Source organism: Rhinichthys klamathensis, unplaced genomic scaffold (genome assembly GCF_029890125.1).
Source record: "Rhinichthys klamathensis goyatoka isolate OS25496 unplaced genomic scaffold, OSU_Roscu_1.1 h1tg000030l_1, whole genome shotgun sequence".
In the NCBI taxonomy this organism is placed as follows: domain Eukaryota; kingdom Metazoa; phylum Chordata; class Actinopteri; order Cypriniformes; family Leuciscidae; genus Rhinichthys; species Rhinichthys klamathensis.
The window spans coordinates 346535-371219 of record NW_026606580.1 but is presented as its reverse complement, the minus strand read 5'-3'; the positions used below and the strand labels follow the sequence as shown (position 1 = coordinate 371219).

The 24685-nt window shown below is 39.9% G+C and overlaps 1 protein-coding gene across 1 annotated transcript in view; it reads right to left on the bottom strand.

Annotated features, from left to right (window-relative positions):
* The window catches only part of LOC130080162 (uncharacterized), a 42635-nt gene that overhangs the window by 10604 nt on the left and 7346 nt on the right, over positions 1 to 24685 (bottom strand). The window contains exons 3-4 of the mRNA XM_056245459.1: positions 12749 to 12899; positions 3013 to 3109 (exon numbers count right to left, since the gene is read on the bottom strand). Coding sequence (XP_056101434.1) covers positions 3013 to 3109; positions 12749 to 12899 — 248 coding nt within the window. The remainder of the gene's footprint in view (positions 1 to 3012; positions 3110 to 12748; positions 12900 to 24685) is intronic.

Here is a 24685-nt window from a genome sequence, read left to right as displayed (position 1 = left end):
GTCATTTCAGGTGCCAAAACAAAGTTCGCTATGGTTAAAAACACAGATAATACAGACATGTTTAGAAAATATTCATTTTACCTGCTTATTTCTTTATCCACGACCTCGTCGAAATATCCAGAAACGATTATGAAGTGAAGTCTGAAGTGAAGTCGCTCGCTTCACCGGCGCCACCGCTCTACGTTTGAAAGAAACTGTATCCTTGCGCCTGGGCGGGAATTCTTGTAGTTTGAATTTTTAAAATCTTTATAGTTGTATTTTCAATTTCCGATTATTTTCGGCAAATATTATATGACATATGATATAGTGATATGTGGAAAATTCGTAATTAAAAACATTCGAAGCAGGACTACTTTGGCATGCGTAATGTGTCGTCAGTCAGTGACTAGGTCATGTTGAACCCGTAGGTCCCATATGGGACCCACTTAATTTCTGACATTTCTTAATTTCTCTCATTCCCAGGTTTGCAAATTGGAAATAAAATACATGTTTGATAAATTCATAGGCAGTAATAATGATAATTCAAACAAAATGAAAGTCACAATAGAAAATAATGCATTTTATTTAAAAAGTTGTTATCCTGATCAGATCCTATCTATGATATTATTTGTTATTTGTATAAAAGTGACTATCAACCAAATGTTATCATTTCAAAAGTTTAAATGTATAAATATATATATTTTAAGCATGAAATTATTTTGCCCACATTGGTCCTATGAAGGTCCCATATTATCATTCAACATGGGCCTATATGTGACCCACATAGTGAAACCCACATGGGACCCACATTAATTGCCCATGTTCAGCCCATGCCCACAAGGAACCCATGCTGCCTGGATATAACCCACATGGGGCCCACATATCAATGTTGGCTGGGTATGTTGCCTAGTAACGACGCAATCTGGCCGAGATACGGACGCGCTGGCGGCAGGAAACTTCACTTTGTGTGCCTGCGCCTCGTATACAACGTTATGTATAAAGCTTGCAGGACAACTTGGTTGGCATTGCCTTTTCAGCGTGAGAAATACACTGTGTGGCGTGTGAGCGTGTGAACTGGTTGAATTGCGTGTGTCTCACGGCCAATGCGTGAGACTTGAGAAGTGAGAACCCTGACTTTAGCGGTTACTATGATTTTCGCGATATAGCAGTTCAGTAGACTTGAAATTAAATCGTGATAGGCTACTGTGTGAATATTAAACCGCAATAATAGTAGGCCTACTATTTAAATACAAATCGTCTCAGGTTACAAATGTAACCTTTGTTCCCTGAGAACAGGGAACGAGACAATACGTCATCGACGTTATGGGGAACGCCTCAGGCGTGACAGGTGTCTGAAATCACTATCAAATCACGTCAATCACATTGACCGGCGACAGCCCGTGAATCATTAGCGTGAATGATTAACGTGCGACCTGGAAGTATATAAGGGCGCCTTGCAAACATGACAAATCACCTTATCGTCTGAAGGGACTGTACGGCAGGCAAGCCCCGAGGCATGGCAGGGAGACGTATTGTCTCGTTCCCTGTTCTCAGGGAACAAAGGTTACATTTGTAACCTGAGACGTTCCCTTTCGAAGGGAACTCAACAATACGTCATCGACGTTATGGGGAACGATATACCCACGCCGCCATGCTGAGGGGAGTGCATGCCCTCAGGCAGTGACAACTGTCCGAACCAGCAAATTCAAATGAAATGCTAGAACCACTCACCCTCAGGTCACACTGGGCTGTCAGTGACAGCATTCCCTACGGTCATAGCCCAAGCTATAAGCCTAACAGGAAAACCTCCATAAACATAGTTAAATGAAAGCCTACCTGGGCCTGCTCAAAGGCCTAGGACCACAACTTCAATTAGAAGGGGCCCCTTCTAGGGAATGTGGCTAGGGAACCCGAAGGAACCCCAGCCAGTCACTATTCAGGGGAACGTACTCACCCCGATATGCCACCAGGACGGCCTGACCTGGCGTCAGATACATAGACACTTAGTCTGGCCACTTCCTGTCTGTCCGAAGACAGAGCCTCTGGAAAAAAGCCTTAAGTAAGGCATCCAACCCGAGGGACTGCGACGCTGGCAGTGAACCACTCGGCCCGGATCTCAGAGACAGGATATCCCGGAGAGTATGACTCAGCAAGTGCTTTCCAACCCTTACCAGCGAGGGGAGTTACTCTACTCGATCCATGGATCTACCCAGTGCTTGTGTTACAAACACTGAGGAGGCCTGTGAAGGCCTAAGGGCTGATCTAACTGAGAGGCCTCACGAGAGGCCTACGACCGTCTGACCAGACTCAGGAGTCCGCGTGCTCACAGTGACCCTCAATGAGGGGAGCATATGGTCCCCCTGGTAGGCAAAACCAGGCTTTAGGCAGGAAAGAGGTTCCGAGAGGGAACCAGCAGCAGAGCTACTTTTTTTTTTTTTTTTTTTTTTAATGAACACTTCAGTCGAGCCAGGGCGCAAGCTCGCCTTCAGCAGCTGCCTGATAAGGCCAGCTGAAATGATAGCAAGAGGCCACTAGCTTCCTGAACCCAGCACCGCTAGGGAACCACTCACAAGGAGGCCTGGTGAGGCCTACTACCTGATAGCAACAGTATGTGGGACCACAACTTCAATTAGAAGGGGTCCCTTCTAGGGAATGTGGCTAGGGAACCCGAAGGAACCCCAGCCAGTCACTATTCAGGGGAACGTACTCACCCCGAAGTGCCACCAGGACGGCCTGACCTGGTGTCAGAGCATAGACACTTAGTCTGGCCACTTCCTGTCTGTCCGAAGACAGAGCCTCTGGACACTTTGCCTTAAGTAAGGCATCCAACCCGAGGGACTGCGACGCTGGCAGTGAACCACTCGGCCCGGATCTCAGAGACGGGATATCCCGGAGAGTATGACTCAGCATAGTGCTTTATGACCCTTGCTAGCGAGGGGAGTTTCTCTACTCGATCCATGGATCAACCCAGTGTTTGCAAACACTGAGGAGGCCTGTGAAGGCCTAATGGCTGATCTAACCGGGAGGCCTCACAAGAGGCCTATGACCGTCTGACCAGACTCAGGAAGCCGCATGCTCATAGAGACCCTCAGTGAGGGGAGCACAAGGTCTGCCTGGTAGGCAAACCAGGCTGTAGGCAGGAAAGGTTCCAGGAGGGAACAAATAGCAGAGAATAAACACTTTAGCGAGCCAGGGCGCAAGCTCGCCCTCAGCAGCTGCCTATTAAGGCTAGCTGAAACTGATAGCAAGAGGCCACTAGCTTCATAAACCCAGCACCATTAGAGAAACATTACAGGGAGGCCCGGAGAGGCCTACTACCTGATAACCACAGTATGTGGGGAGCTCACCTTCAGGGAGGCCTGGTGAGGCCTGCTACCTTACAACCACAGTATGTGGGGAGCTCACCTTCAGGGAGGCCTGGTGAGGCCTGCTACCTTACAACCACAGTATGTGGGGAGCTCACCTTCAGGGAGGCCTGGTGAGGCCTACTACCTGATTGCTACAGTCTGTGGGAACTCACCTTCAGGGAGGCCTGGTAAGGCCTACTACCTGATAGCAACAGTATGTGGTCACCCACAGGGAGGCCTAGAGAGGCCTACTACCTGATAACCACAGTATGTGGGAACTCACCTTCAGGGAGGCCCGGTGAGGCCTGCTACCCTACAACCACAGTATGTGGGGAGCTCACCTTCAGGGAGGCCCGGTGAGGCCTGCTACCTTACAACCACAGTATGTGGGGAGCTCACCTTCAGGGAGGCCTGGTGAGGCCTGCTACCTTACAACCACAGTATGTGGGGAGCTCACCTTCAGGGAGGCCTGGTGAGGCCTGCTACCTTACAACCACAGTATGTGGGGAGCTCACCTTCAGGGAGGCCTGGTGAGGCCTGCTACCTTACAACCACAGTATGTGGGGAGCTCACCTTCAGGGAGGCCTGGTGAGGCCTACTACCTGATTGCTACAGTCTGTGGGAACTCACCTTCAGGGAGGCCTGGTAAGGCCTACTACCTGATAGCAACAGTATGTGGTCACCTACAGGGAGGCCTAGAGAGGCCTACTACCTGATAGCGATAGTACGTGGGGAACTCACCCTCAGGGAGGCCTGGTGAGGCCTGCTACCTGATAATCACAGCATGTGGGAACTCGTTTTCAGGGAGGCCTAGTGAGGCCTACTACCTGACAGCCATAATATCTGGGAGCTTTTTACTGCTACCCGATAGTAAGCCAGGCTAGCTGTCCAGTTGCCCGTCCTTGGGCTTGTCTCTTCAGGGAGGCCTGGTGAGGCCTACTACCTGATAACCATCTTAAGTGGGAATTCACCCTCAGGAAGGCCTGAGGGGCCTACTACCTGATAGCAACTGGTAGCTGAGTCCGGGTGACAGTTCCAAGGCGGCCTGCTACGGCCAGCCAGCTGGGGACTCGCCTATCAGGGAGGCCCGGTTGGGCCTACTAGCTGATAGCAAGTCAATTCTGCTACAAAGGAACACTGTTGGGAACCATACTACACCAATGTAACTATTGGGCCCACCCACAGGAGGCCTAGTACGGCTAGCTACCTGTAGCGGCATTAAAGCATGACCCACAATGTTGGGACTCACCTCCGAGGAGGCCTGTTTAAGGCCTACTACCCACCGGTGAGTCAACTGCCCGAACCACCAAGGCCAACCAATTCTCTCGAGAAGTAGCCTATAGCGCCCTCTTGGGGGCTGCTCATACAAGGAGGCCTGCTGAGGCCTACTACCTGATGGCGCAGCCTTCGTTGGCAGATAAGCTGTTTACACAGCGCCTACAGCATCCTGGTGCCTAATCACATTGCCCATGGCAGTGTACTCAGCATAGAGAGCTAATACCCTTAGAACAAGGGGAGTACAACATACGTCACTCTGCCTCAGTGGAGGCCCCAGTTAGTCAGGGGCCTACCATCTATGCATGGGCGTCAGCACAGGGCAATGCTCTGGCTTCAGGGGAGCGAACTTCGACCAAAGAAGAAGTGAAGGCTTACTTCATACTCGACCCGAGCCATAGTAGTGCGAGGTAGGATAAAAACAGAACTGGGAGTGAAGTGCTCAGACCTACCCTGAATCACAGGGGAATACTCACACCTCACCCTGAGTTTACCACCACAGTATGTGGGGAGTAAATGTATGCTGCTCAAAAGGACTTATATACCACGGAGGCCTAACTGAGGCCTACCATGTCCTTATAAACCATCCTCTGCACCACGCTGCATTACTCTAGTCACCCCAGAATGCAGAGAAGGGGGCGGGCCTTGGCCTAACGACTCCCATGGGAGGAGGCTGATTATACAGGGATGCCAAAACCTACATTCACAAAGTGAAGGGTCAGAGGAAGAAATGCTAATTTTAGCAGAACGCCTCTAATATCCCTGGCACAGCCTAGGCCAGCTACAGAGGCGGCCCTGGTGAGGGCCAACCTGTAAGCATAGATCTATCTGAGGGCTCAGAGGAGCCACAGCCTACTAAAGAATATAGTCTGTATTATTCCATACAAAGGGCTGCAGAACGCTCAACCTAATGAAAACTCAACAGAGCTCAAGGGGCGAAATACTCAGAAAAGTCAAAACGGTCCCATGGGCCGGACATAAGATCTATCTGAAGCTCTAGCGTCAGTCAACACTCTAAGTAAACATTCTATCAGAGAGAGACCAACTACTCTACCCTGAGGTGGCTAGTAGCCCGAAGGCTAACATAGTTATCATTCTGGCCACCTAACGGGGAACTTCAGGGCCCTAATAATCCAATAAAGTTACCTTACCTTTATTACCTTGACATGACCCCATAACTCTTTATACAGGGAACGAGGTCTGTAAAGAGAAATATGTTATTTTTTATCACAAAAAATATACTCCTTGAAAAGACCAGCAGCTCACCTGCGGCGTGCAAAGTGAAGACTCACCAGACAGTTCTTCATGAACATGGGGTCTACCACCTTTACATACCTGAAAGAGGCACTCTCACTAACCAAGCCGAGGCGGGCCATCAGAACATTGTTCTAACCATGAGCCCAGCCTCAGGCCTGATGTAAGAAGCGCCTGGGGAGTCGGGGAAGAGAGGAAAAGGCAAAGATATAATCACGCCCTCAGGGAAGATGATCCAAGACCAACGCAACGTGCGTTTGTGCCGGATCACCTCCCTCAGATCCCTCTTCCCATCCACACATACCCACGCTCTCCTATCCTCTCAACATCAGCGAGCTAGCCCGCTGATGTTGGTGGATACAGGCAGAGTATAGGTACTTCCATGTCCTCTCGATCTCAGTATGAGATCGGGAAGAAATGAAAGGCTCACCTGAGCTGGTGGTTCTATGACCGGGGAAAAACCGCTCTCATCGCGAGCGATTTCTCCCCCAACGAGCAGCCACGGCAGCTGCAGCCTGCCCGCGGCGCGTTCTATAATACCAACCAGCTCAGCATACACGGGGCAGGGTGGCTGAGAAGATACAGGAAAATATTTTATTATTTCCACCCTCATCAGCCATCTCCTGTTTGTCCGGGAGAGCGCTTGCTGCCGGACTAAGTTTTCCCTTTTTTTCTTTTTTGAAAAACTTCATCCAATTGCAGCTTCTCATCAGCCGCCGCATCGTCTGAGAGGATTACACCCCTCTCAAGGCGATCGGCGAGCTTCATCTGTGACATCCAGACGCTGAACCCTCTTCTCTCGAGAAGAGGGACAGGCGCGATCACAATTTGTACAGGCAGTTCCCTCGAGAACCGCCTGTGCGCGTCTTCCTTCCCAGACAAAAAATGCACAGTTCACGTGTGTCACCCGGCTACAAATATCTTGGGCACGGGTCTGCACACTTCTGAAAGCATTTCATAATTACCTGATTTTCAAAGCAGTTACAGACAAAACAGTCCCTGAAGACGAAAAGATGATTTGTCATGTTTGCAAGGCGCCCTTATATACTTCCAGGTCGCACGTTAATCATTCACGCTAATGATTCACGGGCTGTCGCCGGTCAATGTGATTGACGTGATTTGATAGTGATTTCAGACACCTGTCACGCCTGAGGCGTTCCCCATAACGTCGATGACGTATTGTTGAGTTCCCTTCGAAAGGGAACCTACATGTTCTGTGAATAAATGGTGCAGTCATTTAACACACACACACACACGGGCGCGCGCTGAAGCACGTGTGACGCTCGAGCTGTTTTTTTTTATGACACGATTGCATGAACTTACTCTCCAGACTCTAGATCCGCTCTTAAAGTCACTTTGTGAGCATTTAACGCTACATTTGAGAAAAACTATCGTCATGTCATAAACACAGAAACTCAAATATCTTCACGGCAACCCGTCAAAATAAAAGTTCGGTTTAACATGACAGAAATATATTACTGTTGTACAATAGAATTTAGAAACGTCTCAATGTAATAATAATACTAACACTAATACAAATAAATTAAGATTAAAACGTAATTTTTGTTCAATGTTTTAATTTTAACATTAAAGCTCATTGTGCAGCATGTTGTTTTACCAAAAATGTTTATTTAATTTCATATGTTTAAAAGAAATGTAATTAATAATATATTCGAATTTTTATATATTTTATTTTTAATATTCAAAGAATATTTTAAAAATATTGTATAAGTTTATTAATAGTTTGTAATAAAAGTTTCATGATTTCAATTAATTAGACATGATTTTTGATTAATAAAAATGTACACTACGTATCCGTAACACACCCGCTCCGCAATACTAGTTTCGCAACACAAAAATGTTGAAAAAAAAAAGTTGTCCAAATGGTTCCAATTATTTCAAATACAGTGTATCTAACACACCCAGAGCCCAAGTTGTGGCAAAATAGTTTTTGGAGAATCTGTAGTTACTGCCTTTTTCCTTGGTATGATGCCACGTTTTTGGTAAGTAATACAAAGCAAGAATACAGTAACTGCAAAATAGGGGTAAAATATAGAATTAAATATAAGGATTGATATGTACAAAGAATAAGCTAATATAAAGTAACAAAACAGCCACATGTCCAATAATCTATCCTACAACTACTTAGGCTGGATGACAGGATAACTTTAAAGTCATTTTTCTCTGTTCTGCACTCTGCGTAGTTACTGCCTTTTTGCTTTGTAGGGCAGTGTATGCATCAGCATCAAAGCCATTTTTTACACACTGATTTCATATATGGCCGTCCAGCAGTCCCCAACCATTGGAAGGACATCACTCGAAGCCTAGAGTAAACTAGTGCAGGTTTACCAAACTTTGCTTCAACATACAGTAACTGTCAAAATAAATGCTGCAACATCAAATGTATTACTTTTTACGTTGGCTACATACTGTAATGAACCTTAAAAGTGCAGTATTGGTGCTTCTAATATTTAAATATATATTTCTGTTCACTTAAACATTCATCACACAGCTCTGACTTCTATATTAATAGTAAGATTCATACAGTAACTTCAAGAGCTACCCATTTATGTAATACAAGTAAACAAAACTCAAGAGAGTGCTAATATTCAACAACTAAAATCAGTATAGGGTCTCTAACAGATATTGGCAGATTATGTGTTACCTTGGTATTTAAAAGAAACAAACCAGTGTCATCGCTGCTACTAAATGCAAAAACCTTTGTGTTTAGCTTTAAAGAGAGTTCTTGAAAGAAAAAAAAAATTACATAACATGGTCCTTGATTGACAATTTATATAAGTCCCAATAATGACTTCAAAGCTGCACGTGGGCTTCAGGTCTCACCGCAGGAAATATGTGCCTTTGCTTTCATCTAAGTACAAAAAACAACATCACAGCAGAATGCAAAAACATCAGGATAAATACAATTATCATATGGCAAACAATGCCCACTTGTCAGTTGCTCAAGTCTTGAAGGAAAAAAAAGTATTTATTTAACAAGGCCATATTATGCTCTTTTAGAAAGTCTGGATTTAGTTTGTGGGGTTTTCTAGAATCGGTTTCAATGCTTGAATGTTCAAAATACACATTATTTTTCACATATTTGACATTGTTGCAGCACCTCTCTTCCCAGTCTGTCAGTAACACTACTTAGATCCTGTGTCCTGAAGCCCCTCCTTCTGAAAAGCACAATGTGCTCTGATTGGTCAGCTGGACCAGTGTGTTGTGATTGGTCAACCGCTTTGTGAATTATAAACAACACTTTAACACCAGTTTATCTGGGTAGTGTAAATGCAAAGTTTTGCCAACTAGAAGTACAGAACTGCTGTTACTTGCTGGTTCAGCTGATATTCACTCATCACGGCTCCCTGATGTTCCAGAGAATAGTACAGTGTGTAGAGTAAAAAAGTATTTCACCTCAGAAAGAATGTGATCACCATAAAGTATCATGTAACTTCACTTGATTGATTTATACAGATAAATAAAATAGATTTTCGTAACACTTTATTTTAAAGTGACCTAGTTACACGTTACATGTACTTACTATAGTAATAACAGTAAATTATGCACAGTTACAAGTAACTAACCGTAAACCAAAACGTAACCCTACACTCTAAAAAATGGCTGGGTTAAAACAACCCAATTTGGGTTATTTTGGCAACCCAACGCTGGGTCAAATATGGACTAACCCAGCGGTGGGTTATTTTAACCCAGTTGGTTGGGTTAAATCTTTGACCCAACATGCTGGGTTGTTTAATTGAACTAAACTATTGATTAAAAATTACTACATTGCTGGTTAAAAACAAATCTGAAATAGGTTTGAAAATACTGAGTGCAGAGAATTACCAGAGGAAACAGTAATAATCAAAAGGAGAAGATTCATTAATAAGAAAGAACATCCAAATGTAATATAAAAAGAAATTCATAGAAAAAAGGCAATTTTTTCATTCTCAATGAACAATAAAACAGCATATAAAACATTTCATTCCAATTTGTTTATAAATATTTAAAAAATAAATATTAAATAATAAAAAAATATTTAAAAAATAAATAACATCAATCAATTACATTAGCTTCACTTTTAACATAGAATTACATTAGCTTCACTTTTAACATTGAATTACATTAGCTTCACTTTTAACATTTACATAAGGTAATCAAAGTGGCACAAGTGCTTTATAAATTCATTTGACACCCCTTAATTTAAACTCATAGCTTTTTAGAGAGTAAGGTTAACAAAGTGGCACAAGAATACAGTGGCACAAGTAAAATGCCTTAGATATATGCATTAGTCTGACAATTTTCCTCTTCATATAAACTCATAACATTTTAGAGAGGGTTAGTTGTTTTGGTTCCAGTACTGCTTAACATGAAAAATATCCACGGAGCAGTCTTACTGAAGGGGATTCTGTTCCTGGGAGTTTGTAGACAACAGTCTGCAAAATATCCCACACTGGTGCGCACTGCTTCGGGAAATGGATGTCCAAAACATAAAAAAGTTTAAAGCATGTGTCCACAGCACCAAGGAGAGTGTTTTGCTGTAGTGCCTGTTTGCCAACAATTACAAAGGCCTTATGGCACTGACTGTCATCCCCAAGACCAAGGACGAAGGGGAAGGGGTTTAGTGAGCCCAGCCACCTGCAAGTGTTCAACTATGTTGGTCCCAACCTGTTAAAAACAGAAGAATGTTAAAAACATACAACTCACAACACAATGCACAATGCAGCATTATATACAAAATTAGGGGTGGGACAAAATATCGATATGGCGATATATTGTTGTCCTTCTCCGTGCGATACGACAATCGATACTTTGAAATGACTTAAAGGGATAGTTCGGCCAAAAATGATATTTAACACATGCATTACTCACCCTCAAGCCGTTCGAGATGCATATGTCAATCTTGTTTCAGACGAACACATTTTCAGTTATTTTAGAAAATGTCTTAGACCCTTGTGACCCTTGTCTTAGACCCTTATATCCATAAGTGGATATAATGTGAAGCAATGGGGTCCACCTCCTTCAAGTCCCAAAATGTGCATACATCCTTCACAAAAGTAATCAATCCGGCTCCAGGGGGATAAACGAAGGCCTTCTGAGGGTAATCCGTGCGGTTACATATTTAAAACTTTATAAATGAAAATATCTGACTTCCGGCAACGATCGACGCGCGTTCACGGGTGATGGAAGTCGGCGTACGAGGTAGGACGTAGCGTAGGAACCATCGTGACGTAGAACGAACGCGCCTGCGCAGCCAGAGAGCAGAGCAAAACAACGTCTACGTCACGACGGTTCCTACGCTACGTCCTACCTCGTACGCCGACTTCCATCACCCGTGAACGCGCGTCGATCGTTGCCGGAAGTCAGATATTTTCATTTATAACGTTTTTAATATGTATATTTTTACGACAAAACCGCACGGATTACCCTCAGAAGGCCTTCGTTTATCCCCCTGGAGCCGGATGGATTACTTTTGTGAAGGATGTATGCACATTTTGGGACTTGAAGGAGGTGGACCCCATTGCTTCACATTATATCCACTGAAGCGTCTAAGACATTTTCTAAAATAATTGAAAATGTGTTCGTCTGAAACAAGATTGACATATGCATCTCGAACGGCTTGAGGGTGAGTAATGCATGTGTTAAATATCATTTTTGGCCGAACTATCCCTTTAAGAAAAGGGCATGAGGCACTCAGGAGGATGAAGGTTAAAAAGCCTTTATTAATCCATGTCCCAATTCACCTAAGTTACACTACGCCATAAAAGTATGTACTCTTTTGTGAAGAAAAGGTATTTAGTTTTGAATGTGTAGCAAAAAAGTAGGCAAGCTTTGGGACATACTACTTCGTCATCTTTATCGGACGGATCTGTCACGTAAACTGCCCTGTCAATCATTGTGTCACAGTTAAAATCCTCTATTAAATCTAATTTAATTTCCTACCGTTTCGGAGAGAAATGTAGTAGCCCGTTAATCTGCCAGTTACTGTCCTCATGTGTTTCCAATTTGAAAATAATAATGCATTTAAAAGTTGCGCTTCACCAACAGACGTCGCTCAAATGCCTCTGGGCGCAATTGGATAGACCTAAAACCAATCAGAGCGATCGTCATCGTGTAATGCCCGCCTCAACGTTTCTGATTGGTGCTGCTAATTTGCTGGATTAGAAATGGGCTTGAATGAGCTCTTTGCCAGACTACTTTCAGAGCAAATCTAAATTTGCCAGAAGTTGTCTGGGTTTTCCCAGGCTAACATAAGACGTGATTCCCTTCCGAAGGACATGTGAAAAACGTTGCGTATGTGCTTCTGAAGGAAAGCACTTTTACCTGATATCTCATTTTAAAATATGAGAGATTAATATAGATTGATTTAAAATGATTAATATAACAATGGTAGTTTATTTTCATTAATATGCATGATAGGCCAATTTAATCACATTTTTTAAAATGTCATTGTTTTTATGGATCATTTCATAGATGTTTGCTGACACTATTTGAGGCAATCTAACTTTTATTGTTTAAGGCATGTTTAAGCATGTTTGCACAGTTAAGTTTACATTATCTTACTTTTGTTTATAAACTATATTTTTATAGTTTAATTTAATTAATAAACCCTCTGGTTTTTTTCAGGCTTCAGTTATTGTTGGGATAATCTTTAAGTTGACAGCATAATCAAATTATATATCATGATAAATATTGTTATTATTCGTTGTAGTCGCATAACATCAGTTAATGGAAACGCCGTCATTTCGCGATAATTTTTTATCGACATTTAGAAAAAAATCGCAAAAGTTTTGCGCAAATCTGTAATGGAAACGCGCCCAATGAAATTAAGAGCATTTGCCAAAATAATAAAAACTTGGTTTTAGTAAAAGATAACAAATTTAAACATTTACCTGGTATATCCAAGATGCTGATCATGGCTTGAGAATCCTTCTTACGGCCTGCTGAGTTTTCACGGCGTGATCTCTTTCTGATATTTCTTAGGCGTTCCTCCAGGAATCCAGTAGCTGGACGATGGCTTCGTCCTGGGTTGAACCATGCTTCCTAAAAACACAAAATAAGTTTGTATCCTGTAGGAATGTGACCAAAACTAAATACTTTATTTGCAAAGGCACATATAATGAATAACACATTCTATGGAGCTCCTAAAGGGACATGGTGATGGAACAAATTTGAGATAGGAGGACAAATTAAGTTTCAATGCTTTTGCTCACAAAAGTTTAACAAATAAACTAAGGTTGTGCAATGTCTATCAAACTGACATCAGACAATGTTTACAGTGAAAGGTCTGCACCGGACTTTTTTCCCCAGATGATGACAGAACAGAATTTTAATTATTGGGTGAACTGACCCTTTGAGATAAACTGGCTAGTTTATTGCTGCATAATCAAATCTGTTTTACTGAATCCATTTTTCCAGGATCCATTTATTATTCAAGAGCCAAACATTATTATTACTATTATTGTAATATATAAAATCTATATTGTAAAGATTTAATTTTGTCTGGGCAAATATTTAATTATTTTACACAGAGAAACGTTGGATTATGCAACAGACATATTCAGTGCCTTCTTGTAGTTCATTAATAAACCATGACTGCGTCCCAATGTGCATGCTGCTACTATCCATCCTAAATAGTATGTGACATTAGTAATTGTCAATACGATTTAGGGCAGATAGGGTGGATAGTATTCACATTGGGACGCAGGGTATTATCACTTTGTTATATCTGCGTAGATATGACCATATGACTATGGTTTTAAATTTCCTCGTAAGTGCACCTTACATACAGATATGTCACACATGAACTCACTCATGCTTTGTATAAGAAAGCCATGTCTCAACATCTTAAGATATTAAATGTGTGTGGTGTAGCTTGTTTAAAGCTTGTTTAGTGTTTAATAAGTAACGTTAAAACTGCATATTATTATGTCTGAGGAACATTGTAGCCTGCGCTACTTCTCTCTGTTTATATGAATATATACTTACTCAGCTAAAGTAACGTTACTCTGCAGTAGAGATAGGTCCAACAAGTCCGACTATAAACACTTATTCAAAACTCAATCTAGGGTTTCATGACTGGACAAAAACACGGTTTGGAAGATGAACTCATGACGTAACGTTACTCTCTAATTTTGATAATTTTAAACAAAAAATGCGATAGTTTATAAACGCCTGACGCGAGTGTCGTATCATAAAGCAAACGACGCTCGCGTACCGACAATCGACTTTAAAAAACCCCCAATAAAGACACATAACGTTAGCAAACTAAATGACTCACATAAGTCACATATTTCAGGGCAAATGTTGGCCAAAAGAGGTATCTGACTTATTCCAAAGGTAGGGAAAGCTGTAACGTTAACGTTTTAACAAAGTATAACGTTAGGGCTAACGTTAACGAACGAAGCTAGGGGTTACTGCTAACTGTTAGCCTACTTCAAGACTTTTTGTGCCGTGTGAATCGCCCTATTTAGCAAACTTTTACATTTTCTGGGGTACAGTAATATTTTTCCAGATTAACTCTAGTCTAAAACATACCTTTTTTCGCCGAATAACAGCTGTCCTTGCTGAAAAACGATCTTCTGAGGTGATCCAAAATGCCCGCGAAGGTGGAGTTGTTACTGAAGCCTTGTTTGAGGCGTCGATGGGGGAGGGGTGAGTTCACTGTTTCAACGGTCACAACCAGTAACCCAGCGTTGGGTTACACAAAAAAGTACCCAACAGTGAGAAAAATAACCCAATAAAATGACCCAACAGTCTCAACCCAGCGGTTGGGTTGAAAAAATAACCCAGCATTTTTTAGAGTGTAACCGTAACTCTATAAAGTACATGTAGTTAATTAATAAATATTTGAGGAAGTGGAATGTAATTATGTCGGTTACACTATATTTTAAGGTGTCATTGTTACAGTGCAATTATATATTTAAGTACTGAGTAATATTAATTAAAAACATGTACATACAATAGGGTTAGGGTTTGGTTGAGGGTTAGTTGCATGTAATTATGCGTAATTTACTGTTGTAATTATGCGTAATTTACTGTTATTGCTATGGTAAGTACTTATGGAACAAGGACACTGTAAAATAAAGTGTTACCAATGTAACCTATATTTATTTTACCAATTAAAACATGACACAATAACATTATAATACTAATATTCAATGCGACTGCTGTAAATTAGAGTTGTTTATTGATGAATACCGTAATTTAATTACTTACGTGATATGCTGATTAATCAAACAAATTACTAGCAATTAATATTAGCTGAGAAAAGCCCCCAAATGAGACTAACTTAAGATATAGTATTGTGGCAGATGCTTTGGAAAAAGGTAAAAAACTGGCTCATTTTCATATTACTGAATATCATATAAGCTGTAATAGAAAATATTGGTAGAGATTTGGCAGTAGTCTCCTAACTTCAGTATTAAAATGTGCTTGCCGTCTACCAAAATATACACCCATGACTCATATGTATATTTCTGGATGAAAAAAAATGAAAAAGTATTAGACTCTTTATTTAGAAGCCTGCTGTCAATGACATTATTAATGGGTGGATTTCATATTACACCAGTACTCTGCGCCCTGTGATATCAATTAAATTCACATTATATCTGAGATTGTTATAACTACAAGGCCTTGAAGCATAAGAGATCAAGTGAAATTCAATAAAAAAATATTTGCCTTCTGCTTCAGAGAGATCTAATTTCATGCTAAAATGCTTGTGAAATAATGGTTAAACCTATTGAAATCTAGAGTTAATATTGTGTTCTCAATGCCAGGGTAGAATAAACACATTCTGAAACGGGAACTTATGAATTCAACTTACATTGCACAACAAGTCTCTTTGAAACTCGAACAAGACGACAATGAACCAATATATATATTTGTCCTAAATTTAGAAGTCTTAACAATCATTGATGTCAAATTAATTTCTGATACAATATAAGGTAACACTTTACTTTACAGTGTCCTTGTTTCACATTTAGTTACTGTAATAATGACAATACATTATGCATAATTACATGCAACTAACCCTAAACCAAACCCTAACACTACAGTAAGTAGATGCAGTTTAATAGTATTACTCAGTACTTGAATGTATAATTACACTGAAAAAAGGCCGCCTTAAAATAAAGTGTAACCCAATATAATCATATTAATACATGTAATATATAAATTATGTTAATCTTCGTATTATGAATAAAAATCATATGCTATTTCTTAGTCAGAAATGCCATCTCTAAGCAGCATGTATCAGTTTTGACCTCCAAATGAACTTATATAAAGCCCATAGAGTAAATAATATGGAAATTCCCATGCATCACTAATGATCGCAATGGTTCCAAAAGTCGGCAAAACTAAACTTGGACTTGATACGAGCCACCAGTATGGGGACAAGCAGACCCTTGCTACACATCCAGCCCTGCTATTTACACCACAAGATAATTATCCAGATTGCTAATGCCCGATTTGGAGCCGACAGAGACGCCCATCCATTTAGTTAACTTTGCCAGCAGATCTTTCATGGCAGAAGAAATCCATTCCAATATGTCTAGTTACGCACACTTATTATTTTCATCAGACATCCTCTCACACAATCTTTGCCTTCAACCTTCCCTAGTCACATAACTTCATGTTGATTGTTTTCATTTCTGTAAACTATATTTGCCCAAGGATAATGAGAAGGAAAATTCAGTGTACAGGGAAAAACAACACCGAACAACAAAAGATTTTGTGGATAATGAGACTCTTAATGAGAGGATGATGGTATGCCCAAAATGGTACTTGATGGAATATTAAAATTGTAATATTTGGAGCTGTGAATGCTTCGTATACAGTTCAATTTAAGGGAACAACTGAATGCTGATCATATTGCTGCAGAGAGAATCTGCACCATGTTTAAGAAGCACTTTTATCATTTACAAAAATCTCCTGTATAGCCTACTACCGTTCAAAAGTTTGGGGTCGATTAAATGTTTCAATGTTTTTGAAGAAAAGTTATTTATGCTCACCAAGGCTGCATTTATTTGATATAAAAATACAGTAAAAGCATTTATATTGTGAAATAATATTATGATTTAAAATAACAGTTTTCTGCTTCAATATGGTTTTAAATTGTAATTTATTCCTGTGATGCAAAGCTGAATTTTCAGCATCATTACTCCAGGATTCAGTGTCACATGATCCATCAGAAATTATTCCAATATGCTGATTTGCTGCTCAAGAAACATTTCTTATTATTATCAATGCGGAAGACAGCGGTGCTCCTTAATATTTTTGAGGAAACTTTTTTTCAAAAAACTAAATTAATTTGAAATAGAATGTATTTTGTAATATTACAAATGTTTTTACCGTCACTTTGGATCAATGCATCCAATTATTCATTAAAAAAAATAATAATAATCTTACTGACCCCAAACCTTTGAGCAAAAGTGTGTTTAAATATATAGTAGAATGCCTTCTTATAATCATAAGACTTTTCAGGTTTCTACATTGTTCACATACTTGCCAAACTTTCTTTGCACCACTAAACAAACAAAGAGATCCAGAGAAGGAGGGAGGGAGAAAGAGAGCAGAAGAGAATTAAATGCTGCTTGAGTGATGGCAGATGACCAGAGGCAGAAATACACATCAGTTATTCACAGTCTCTAATGATCGCATGTCTCTGCCGAGGACATTTTCCGAGAAAAAGCCACATTTAACAAACCAAGGCGGTCTCATATGGGAAACTACGCTTTTTTCTTTCTTTCTGTGTACCTCCAAAACATCACTCTGGTGACATTCAGTTAAAAGCCTTTGCAGTCTTAGATATTATCCCGTTTGAGTGGCGCAAACATGTGGCTTCAACTGTTTTAATATATTGTATAATCCCAACCACTGCAGAACATGAAAAACATAACAGGCTGACACATAGTGATGATAATTTCAAAAAATATTATCTAAGATATCTAATATTATCTAAGTATTCCAAGACTTATGATACCATATAATAGCTTTGCATTATCAACCCCCCTCTATGCCAAATCTCTTTCAAAAATACACTGGAGTTGCAAAATGCTTCAACCCTTCGAGAAGGTATAGAAAGTTGCAGACCTTCAGTTGAGTTTTGTTTTCAGAAGTGGGTGTGTTAATTCTCAGCATTAATGATAACTTAATCAGTTCAAGTGAAGAATCCCCTAAAATAAAGTTTCTTGACACCTCAAAGCGAGTTCATAATCCACCTACGCTACTTTGTTTTGAAGCAAACCTGACAAAGAAACCCCATAATGAGTTGATGTTATGCTGAAAAAGCACAATTTTACTCAGACAGCAGACTATTTTGACATATTATGCGTGGATGAATTAATTCTCTCAACAGATTACAGGTCAGAAGTGCGGAGGGATGAAAAGACGAGCTTCAAGCTGTCTTATTGTTAAACATGCATATATTAAAATATCAAAAGCATCTCTGCAATAAAACCGTCAAAGTTTGCAATTGCAAGGAACTTGTTTTCTCATCATCTATTGAATGTACAAAGTAACTGTGCAGTCCAAATGCTGCTGCATTGTTTGCTCATTTCAAGCCAGATTGCAAACTTTAAAGAACAATCTAAAATGTAACCACACAATTTATTGTCATCCTCCGTTACTCTCAAGTCAGAGAAATGAGTGGCCCACACGACATGGCCCAATTTGGATTTGATTGCTCAGTATTGGCAACAAAAAAACATTTGTAACAGCAGATGCTTTTCTGGATAATTGGCTGTTTACGTGTCTGATTAAAAAAGCGAGATTGTTATTAGCAGACGTCTACAGGCTGTAAACTCCGTTATTTGACTGATCAACCGAACAGCTTAATTTGATACCATGACACAATGTTTCACTCAGTTGTCCTAATTAGATCATTATTTATCATCTGCGTATTCAACCAAGAACCCTCCACTTCTGCTGTACACGTGAAAGACAACTTCTGCTGTGATTAGGGTGCCAAAATGAAGCCACCATTTGGGGCCAAATGGATGGTATCCAGTCTAACTGGAGTGCAAGATTGAGAATATCCTCCTATGTTTCCAGTCACTAGCATTGTGCATTCATTTATTCATTTATTCATTCATTCATTCATTCATTCATTCATTCACAAACGAACAAACTTGTGTTGTAATTTAAGGCAGTATTTCTACAAAAAAGGTATAAATCACTGAAATGGAGTGACATTTTCCGTGAGGTTGTCCACATGTTTTAAGATTCATAAAATTATCAAACTGATTTCTGTCATTTTATCAAAGAAGATGCAACATTTTAGAGTGAGACAAACAAATTGATATCACAAAACATCACAGAATTGATCCAGTCCATTGCTACTTACAGTTGTTTGAGCTGTAGATTTCCCTCCAAATCAATGATGTCACTTCCTGGAGGATGATGTCATTTATAACTGCCTGTTGATACTTAAAGGAATATTACCCAAAATGAAAATAAAATAATTTAACTGAAAAGACAATAAAATAATACACTCTAAAGTAAAATAAAAGACAATACAATAATATACCCTAAAGTAAAAGAATATAATATACCCCATTATAAAATAAAATAAAATAAAATAAAATATTGGGAAATAATATCATAGGAAAAACTATATATAAACTACTACAAAATCATGAATTATCCAAAATGTTAAGACATACATGATGAAGATATACAAATGTTTTCAGCACACAAAAGATCCATTTTTGCCCTGTCCCTGCTGTCCGTTACAGGTCTCGAGGGACAGAAAAGCATGAATTTCACTTTAACACTGTATGATGAAATCCACATGGACATATTTCTGTGTAAGTGTTTTTTTGCTCATGCCAGCAAGATAAATACATCACACACTTTCCTGACCAGGTGGAGCACTCATTCCCTGAAGCTCTGCATGTGCTGTGCCTTTCCAGAGATTAGCTCAGCGTCAGTGTGTGTGTAAGGACAGTGTGTGCTGGGTAAGAGGGGTAAACCCATGCTTAGAGGCCAAAACATTGTGGTCCTCAAGGGGTTGCTGGGATGGGCTGGATATATGTCCTATCAGCACTTTGCAAAACATCAGATTACTCCAGTACAGCGTGCCTGTCACAGCAGGGAAATAAGAATAAGCTCTGAGGCAAAAAAACCCCAACAACATTCTATTTATAATAGAAAAAAATTAGACTGACTTAGATGCCATGGAGTAAACAGAAATTGATTGCAAGGGCCTTTTCTGTTTTCAGGTTATATGGCACCAAAAAAAAAATATATATATATTATATTAAACTGAAGTATATTCAACTAGACAGAATCTCACCAGCCATCTATCTGTTCATGGCTACGTATTGTATTAAATTTTGCTTCCAGTTTGGCTTGCAGACTCAACAATTAATGAGAAGTTCACATGCGGTTCATTTGTCATTTATAGCGTCATGAACTGGAATTGTACCATAAGTACCCATATCTCAAATTCCTCTCTACATCATTAATTATGATTGACATTTTTTTAGACAAATGGTGGAGGTCACAAAAGCTTCCAGGGTTTTGTCTGTGGCCATCTAAAGTTCGAAAGAAACTAACTGTGGTTGTATAATTGTGAACCTTAAGAGCTTTTAATATAAGGCGTTATGCTTAAAGAGTGTGTGTGTGTGTGTGTGTGTGTGTGTGTGTGTGTGTGTGTGTGTGTGCCCTATGGTGTGGGGACAAAATGCAAGGATAGCAATTCCAGAAATCTTTGACCTTGTGGGGACATTTTTGGTCCCCATGAGGAAATCGGCTTCTAAATCATACTAAATGAAATCATTAAACATGTAAAAATGTGAAAAGTTGTCTATGCTGAGTAGGTTTAGGGGTAGGGGACACATAATATACAGTTTGTACAGTATAATAATTATTATGTCTATTGAAAGTCCCCATAAAACATGGAAACCCAACGTGTGTGTGTGGGTGTTAGGAAATTGTAAAATTACAGCATCAGACCCAAAACTATTAGTTCTCCATCTTCACTATTAAACATAAACCAGCAAATCTCCTCAGGCAATGAGTGCTAGCAGCAGACAAATAAGCCAATAGTTAAGTACTGAAACTAAGTACTTGCCATGGAAAGGGTAAAAAGGAGATAAACACTGCAAGATCACAGAGGAGACGAGGATCCATTTAGATGCAAGTCTTTCTTGGCAGTTTAGCAGTTTTTGTTGCCTCAATCTACTTTTGACACCCAGTGTCCTTCTGCCATCGCTGGCAGGCGGCCCAGGGACTGAACTGAGTCTTCTGTAATTAGTCAGAAGTGAGAAACCCAATTAGGATGGCAGGTAGCTGCTTCTTCTTATTAAGCCAACAGAAGAGAGATGCTATGTCATTTGCTCAAAGGATAAAGAGAGCTACAGCTACCAAATCCAAAGAGAGAAATAGAGAAAGTGAGATTGCTTACATAATCTATAGCTTTTTTTTTCTGGCCTTAGCTGAGTCAAATTTCCCAAACATACTCCAGAGACAGGACGATCTCATAAAGAAGACTTTGTCCGGTGACGTGTGGCATCACTTGCAGTCTTCATTAAATGTAGTATGAATAAATGAATAAAACAATCTGAAAAGACAAATTCGACAGGAACAACAGCCTCCAGTTCACCTCATCCAGGGGCTTTTACCAGTCACGCCAACTAAAAATCAATACCAGCGTAGTTCATTTTAAAGCTCCAAGGGTTGAGGCCCTATTAGAGCAATTTTGACTGGCTAATAAGGACGGCTAATCTCATCAAACCTCTTCAAACATCGAACTGTCATCGCGTTGAATGACAGGACGAGAGGGAAATACACGGCCCACCGAACCTGTCAAATCGTCATGTCTTCTCTGTTCAACTCATTACTACACCTAGTGTAAACTCTTATATGGCAGGACAACACAATCACAATTTACTGGGTCAGATCTGACAGCCCTGTCTGCACAAGAGCCTCTGAACACAACATACCGCCTTGTTCCATCATCTTCACCTGCTTTTGTTGACACTTCATTCCTCTCTTTTTTCAAAGGACACTCCTTTTAGATTCTTTCTTTCCTTTTATTTCCTTTTATTTCAATATTAAAGGGATAGTTGACACTTTGTGTAGATCAAAACCTGTGTGACTTTCTTCATACAGAAAAGGAGAATTTGTCATGTTCATGAGAGTTTCTTCAAAATGTTAAGTTTATTGATCAATCATTATTTTGAGTCGAATCTTGTTAATGAATATGTTTTTGACTCAACTCACGGACTCATAGATTCAGTCACAGCAGTTACGTAATCTCGCTGGTGGGGAAAATTATCAGTGAAGGATTTAAAGGGTTAGTTCACCCAAAAATTTGTATTCTGTCATCCTTTACTCACCAAGTTGTTCCAAACCTGTAAGAATTTATTTCTTCTGCTGAACACAAAAGAAGATATTTTAAAAAATGTTTTTATTTCCCCCATACTCAATGGGGCCCATCAACTGTTTGGTTACCCATATTCATCAAAATATCTTCTCAAAGGGCCAATTATCATTTATAAAGCTTCAGCTTCAGTTCCATTAAAGAGGCATCAATCTAACCCTCTTGAAATTTTTTTTTTAATAGAGTATGTGTCACGTTCAGTTGAGTTCATGGACTTTCAGTGTGTTTTCATCCGTCACATGTTTCTTTGTTCAGTTTCTCGCCATTCTCGTCTCCTTCGTTACCATCATTATTAGTTAATGTCCGTCAGCTGTGTTTAGTAATTATCCTCGTTGTGTTCACTACTTAAGTTGTTCCTTCTTCTGCACTCCTTGTATGGTCACCGTAATACCTGTTAATGTGAGTTTCCCTGTCTGTTACTTGATTATTGAGTGTTGCTATTAAAATGTTGTTTGGATTTCATCTTCTGAGTCTTCAGCCTGTTCCTTAGTACACCACACCATTACAGTATGTGACACCTACCAGCGGTTATTGCTGAAATCTTGTTGAAATACTAAAGATGTCTGAGGGCAGTCAGCGATTATGGATGAAAGAGAGGTGATTCGCTAAACGAACAATGTTTAACCAATAGAACGCTACTGGGATGATGTAATTTTTTAGGCCAACTCTGATCACCGTGGTTCCCACAACAAAAAGATGGGATTTTTCCATTGACCTATGGATTGTTGCAGAAAATAAGCTCTGTGGCCTGCAAAAGCTTATGATTTTTTTGCTGTCACCAGAAGTAAAAAGCTAAAGGTGGGCTATATACAAACTACATCAAGGTTGCATGACTTCAACAAGACCACTTAGCTACTGACAACTCTTTCAGTCTTTGTATCAAATATATTGTTGCCTACAATTGGAAGGTTTGAGTTAGACTTGTTTGCAACATGAATATAAATGCAATGAGACTATAAAAGCAGACTAGTGAAATGAGTTTACCTGTTTGTCGTGATGAAATTGAATGTCCCAGACAGCCTCTATACCCATTTAGCCACTTGTTAGCAAGACATAAAAGCTTAAAATATTCACAAATGGGGTATTACCGATGTAATGTCATAGAATACAACATATCTTGAGTGTGGGTTAAACACAGACCATATTCCAGGCATTTAACCAAAAAACGATTCAAAAAGCCCATTGACTTCAGGATGATTGAAACGACTTAGCTCTTTGTCCTGCATTGTTTGTTACGTGGTTGTGATACCTGAGTTTTCCTGTGCCATTTGGATTTAATTATTAAAGGACTGTTTCCTCTGATAATCTCAGTCATCATGCACTTTATAACAGCCATCAGAGTTACAAAAATGTGCTATTTAATGTTTTTCATTAAGCACTTGTCTTTAACAATTTAGGTATAGGCTAAGTAAACTAAGCTTACAACTTAAAATTGTTTAAAAACTGCTAGTGTGACACTGGTCAGCTTCAGACCTGGTGATGCCATGGCGCAAGTCACTTATGAATTATAAAGCCACACATTGAGCTAAGAGACGAGAGAACAATATCCCCAGAGACTCTGGAGAACAACATGAGTTCAAGACAACCATGGCTTACAAGCAGCAGATCAAAATTTATTCTTGGAAAACCATAGCATTTGAAATATCCTATTCGGAAGAAATGGGGGATTTAAAAAAAACGCTGTGGCACACCTTCAAACATCGAAAAACTAAAAGCAGCACGAGAGGTCTTTCAAAAAAACAATTACTTTCATTTCTTCTCGATTTTTCAAGCGGTTCCGGCTGTGGATCTGAGAGACATAGCATGGGTTTAAACAAATGACAACAGGGGGGGAAAGGTGATTGGCAGCAGTAAACTGTGAAGGAAATGGGATGAAATTGTAAAATCAAAGGATGCAAAAATTACATCCAATCGATGTAAAATTGGTTCAACAACCACAAAGTAATTCTGCTTTACACCATGTACATTTTGCTCACACTACTGTATTTCTCTCTCATTGAGGTGTAAACTCTCATGTGTACTCCTCCAAATACCATGTGACCCAATGGCAATTTGTATCCCGGTTGCTCATTAGCATCTCAAACACATCTATTTCCCTCATGCCAACGCCTGGCTTGTTAGCAACCTCAAAATATGAACTACAAAGTTTCTTCATATCATCTATCACACATTTACTACGTTTCTCTACCTGCTCAGTTACATTTATTCCTCTGTCACATTTTAATTCGATTGTCCCTGTTAGACATTCTGTTGACTACTCTCATTATAGTATTAGTAGAGTATTAGTAAAGTATAAGTAGACTGTTAGGGTTGGTTAGTAGAATAAGGGGTTGTGGTTAGTAGAACCATGTACTTGCAAAGTTAATTAAAGTCAGTAGAATATCTGTTGGAGGAGCATCAAAATAGTCTTAGCATGATATTAAGCAGACAGCCTTCTAATACT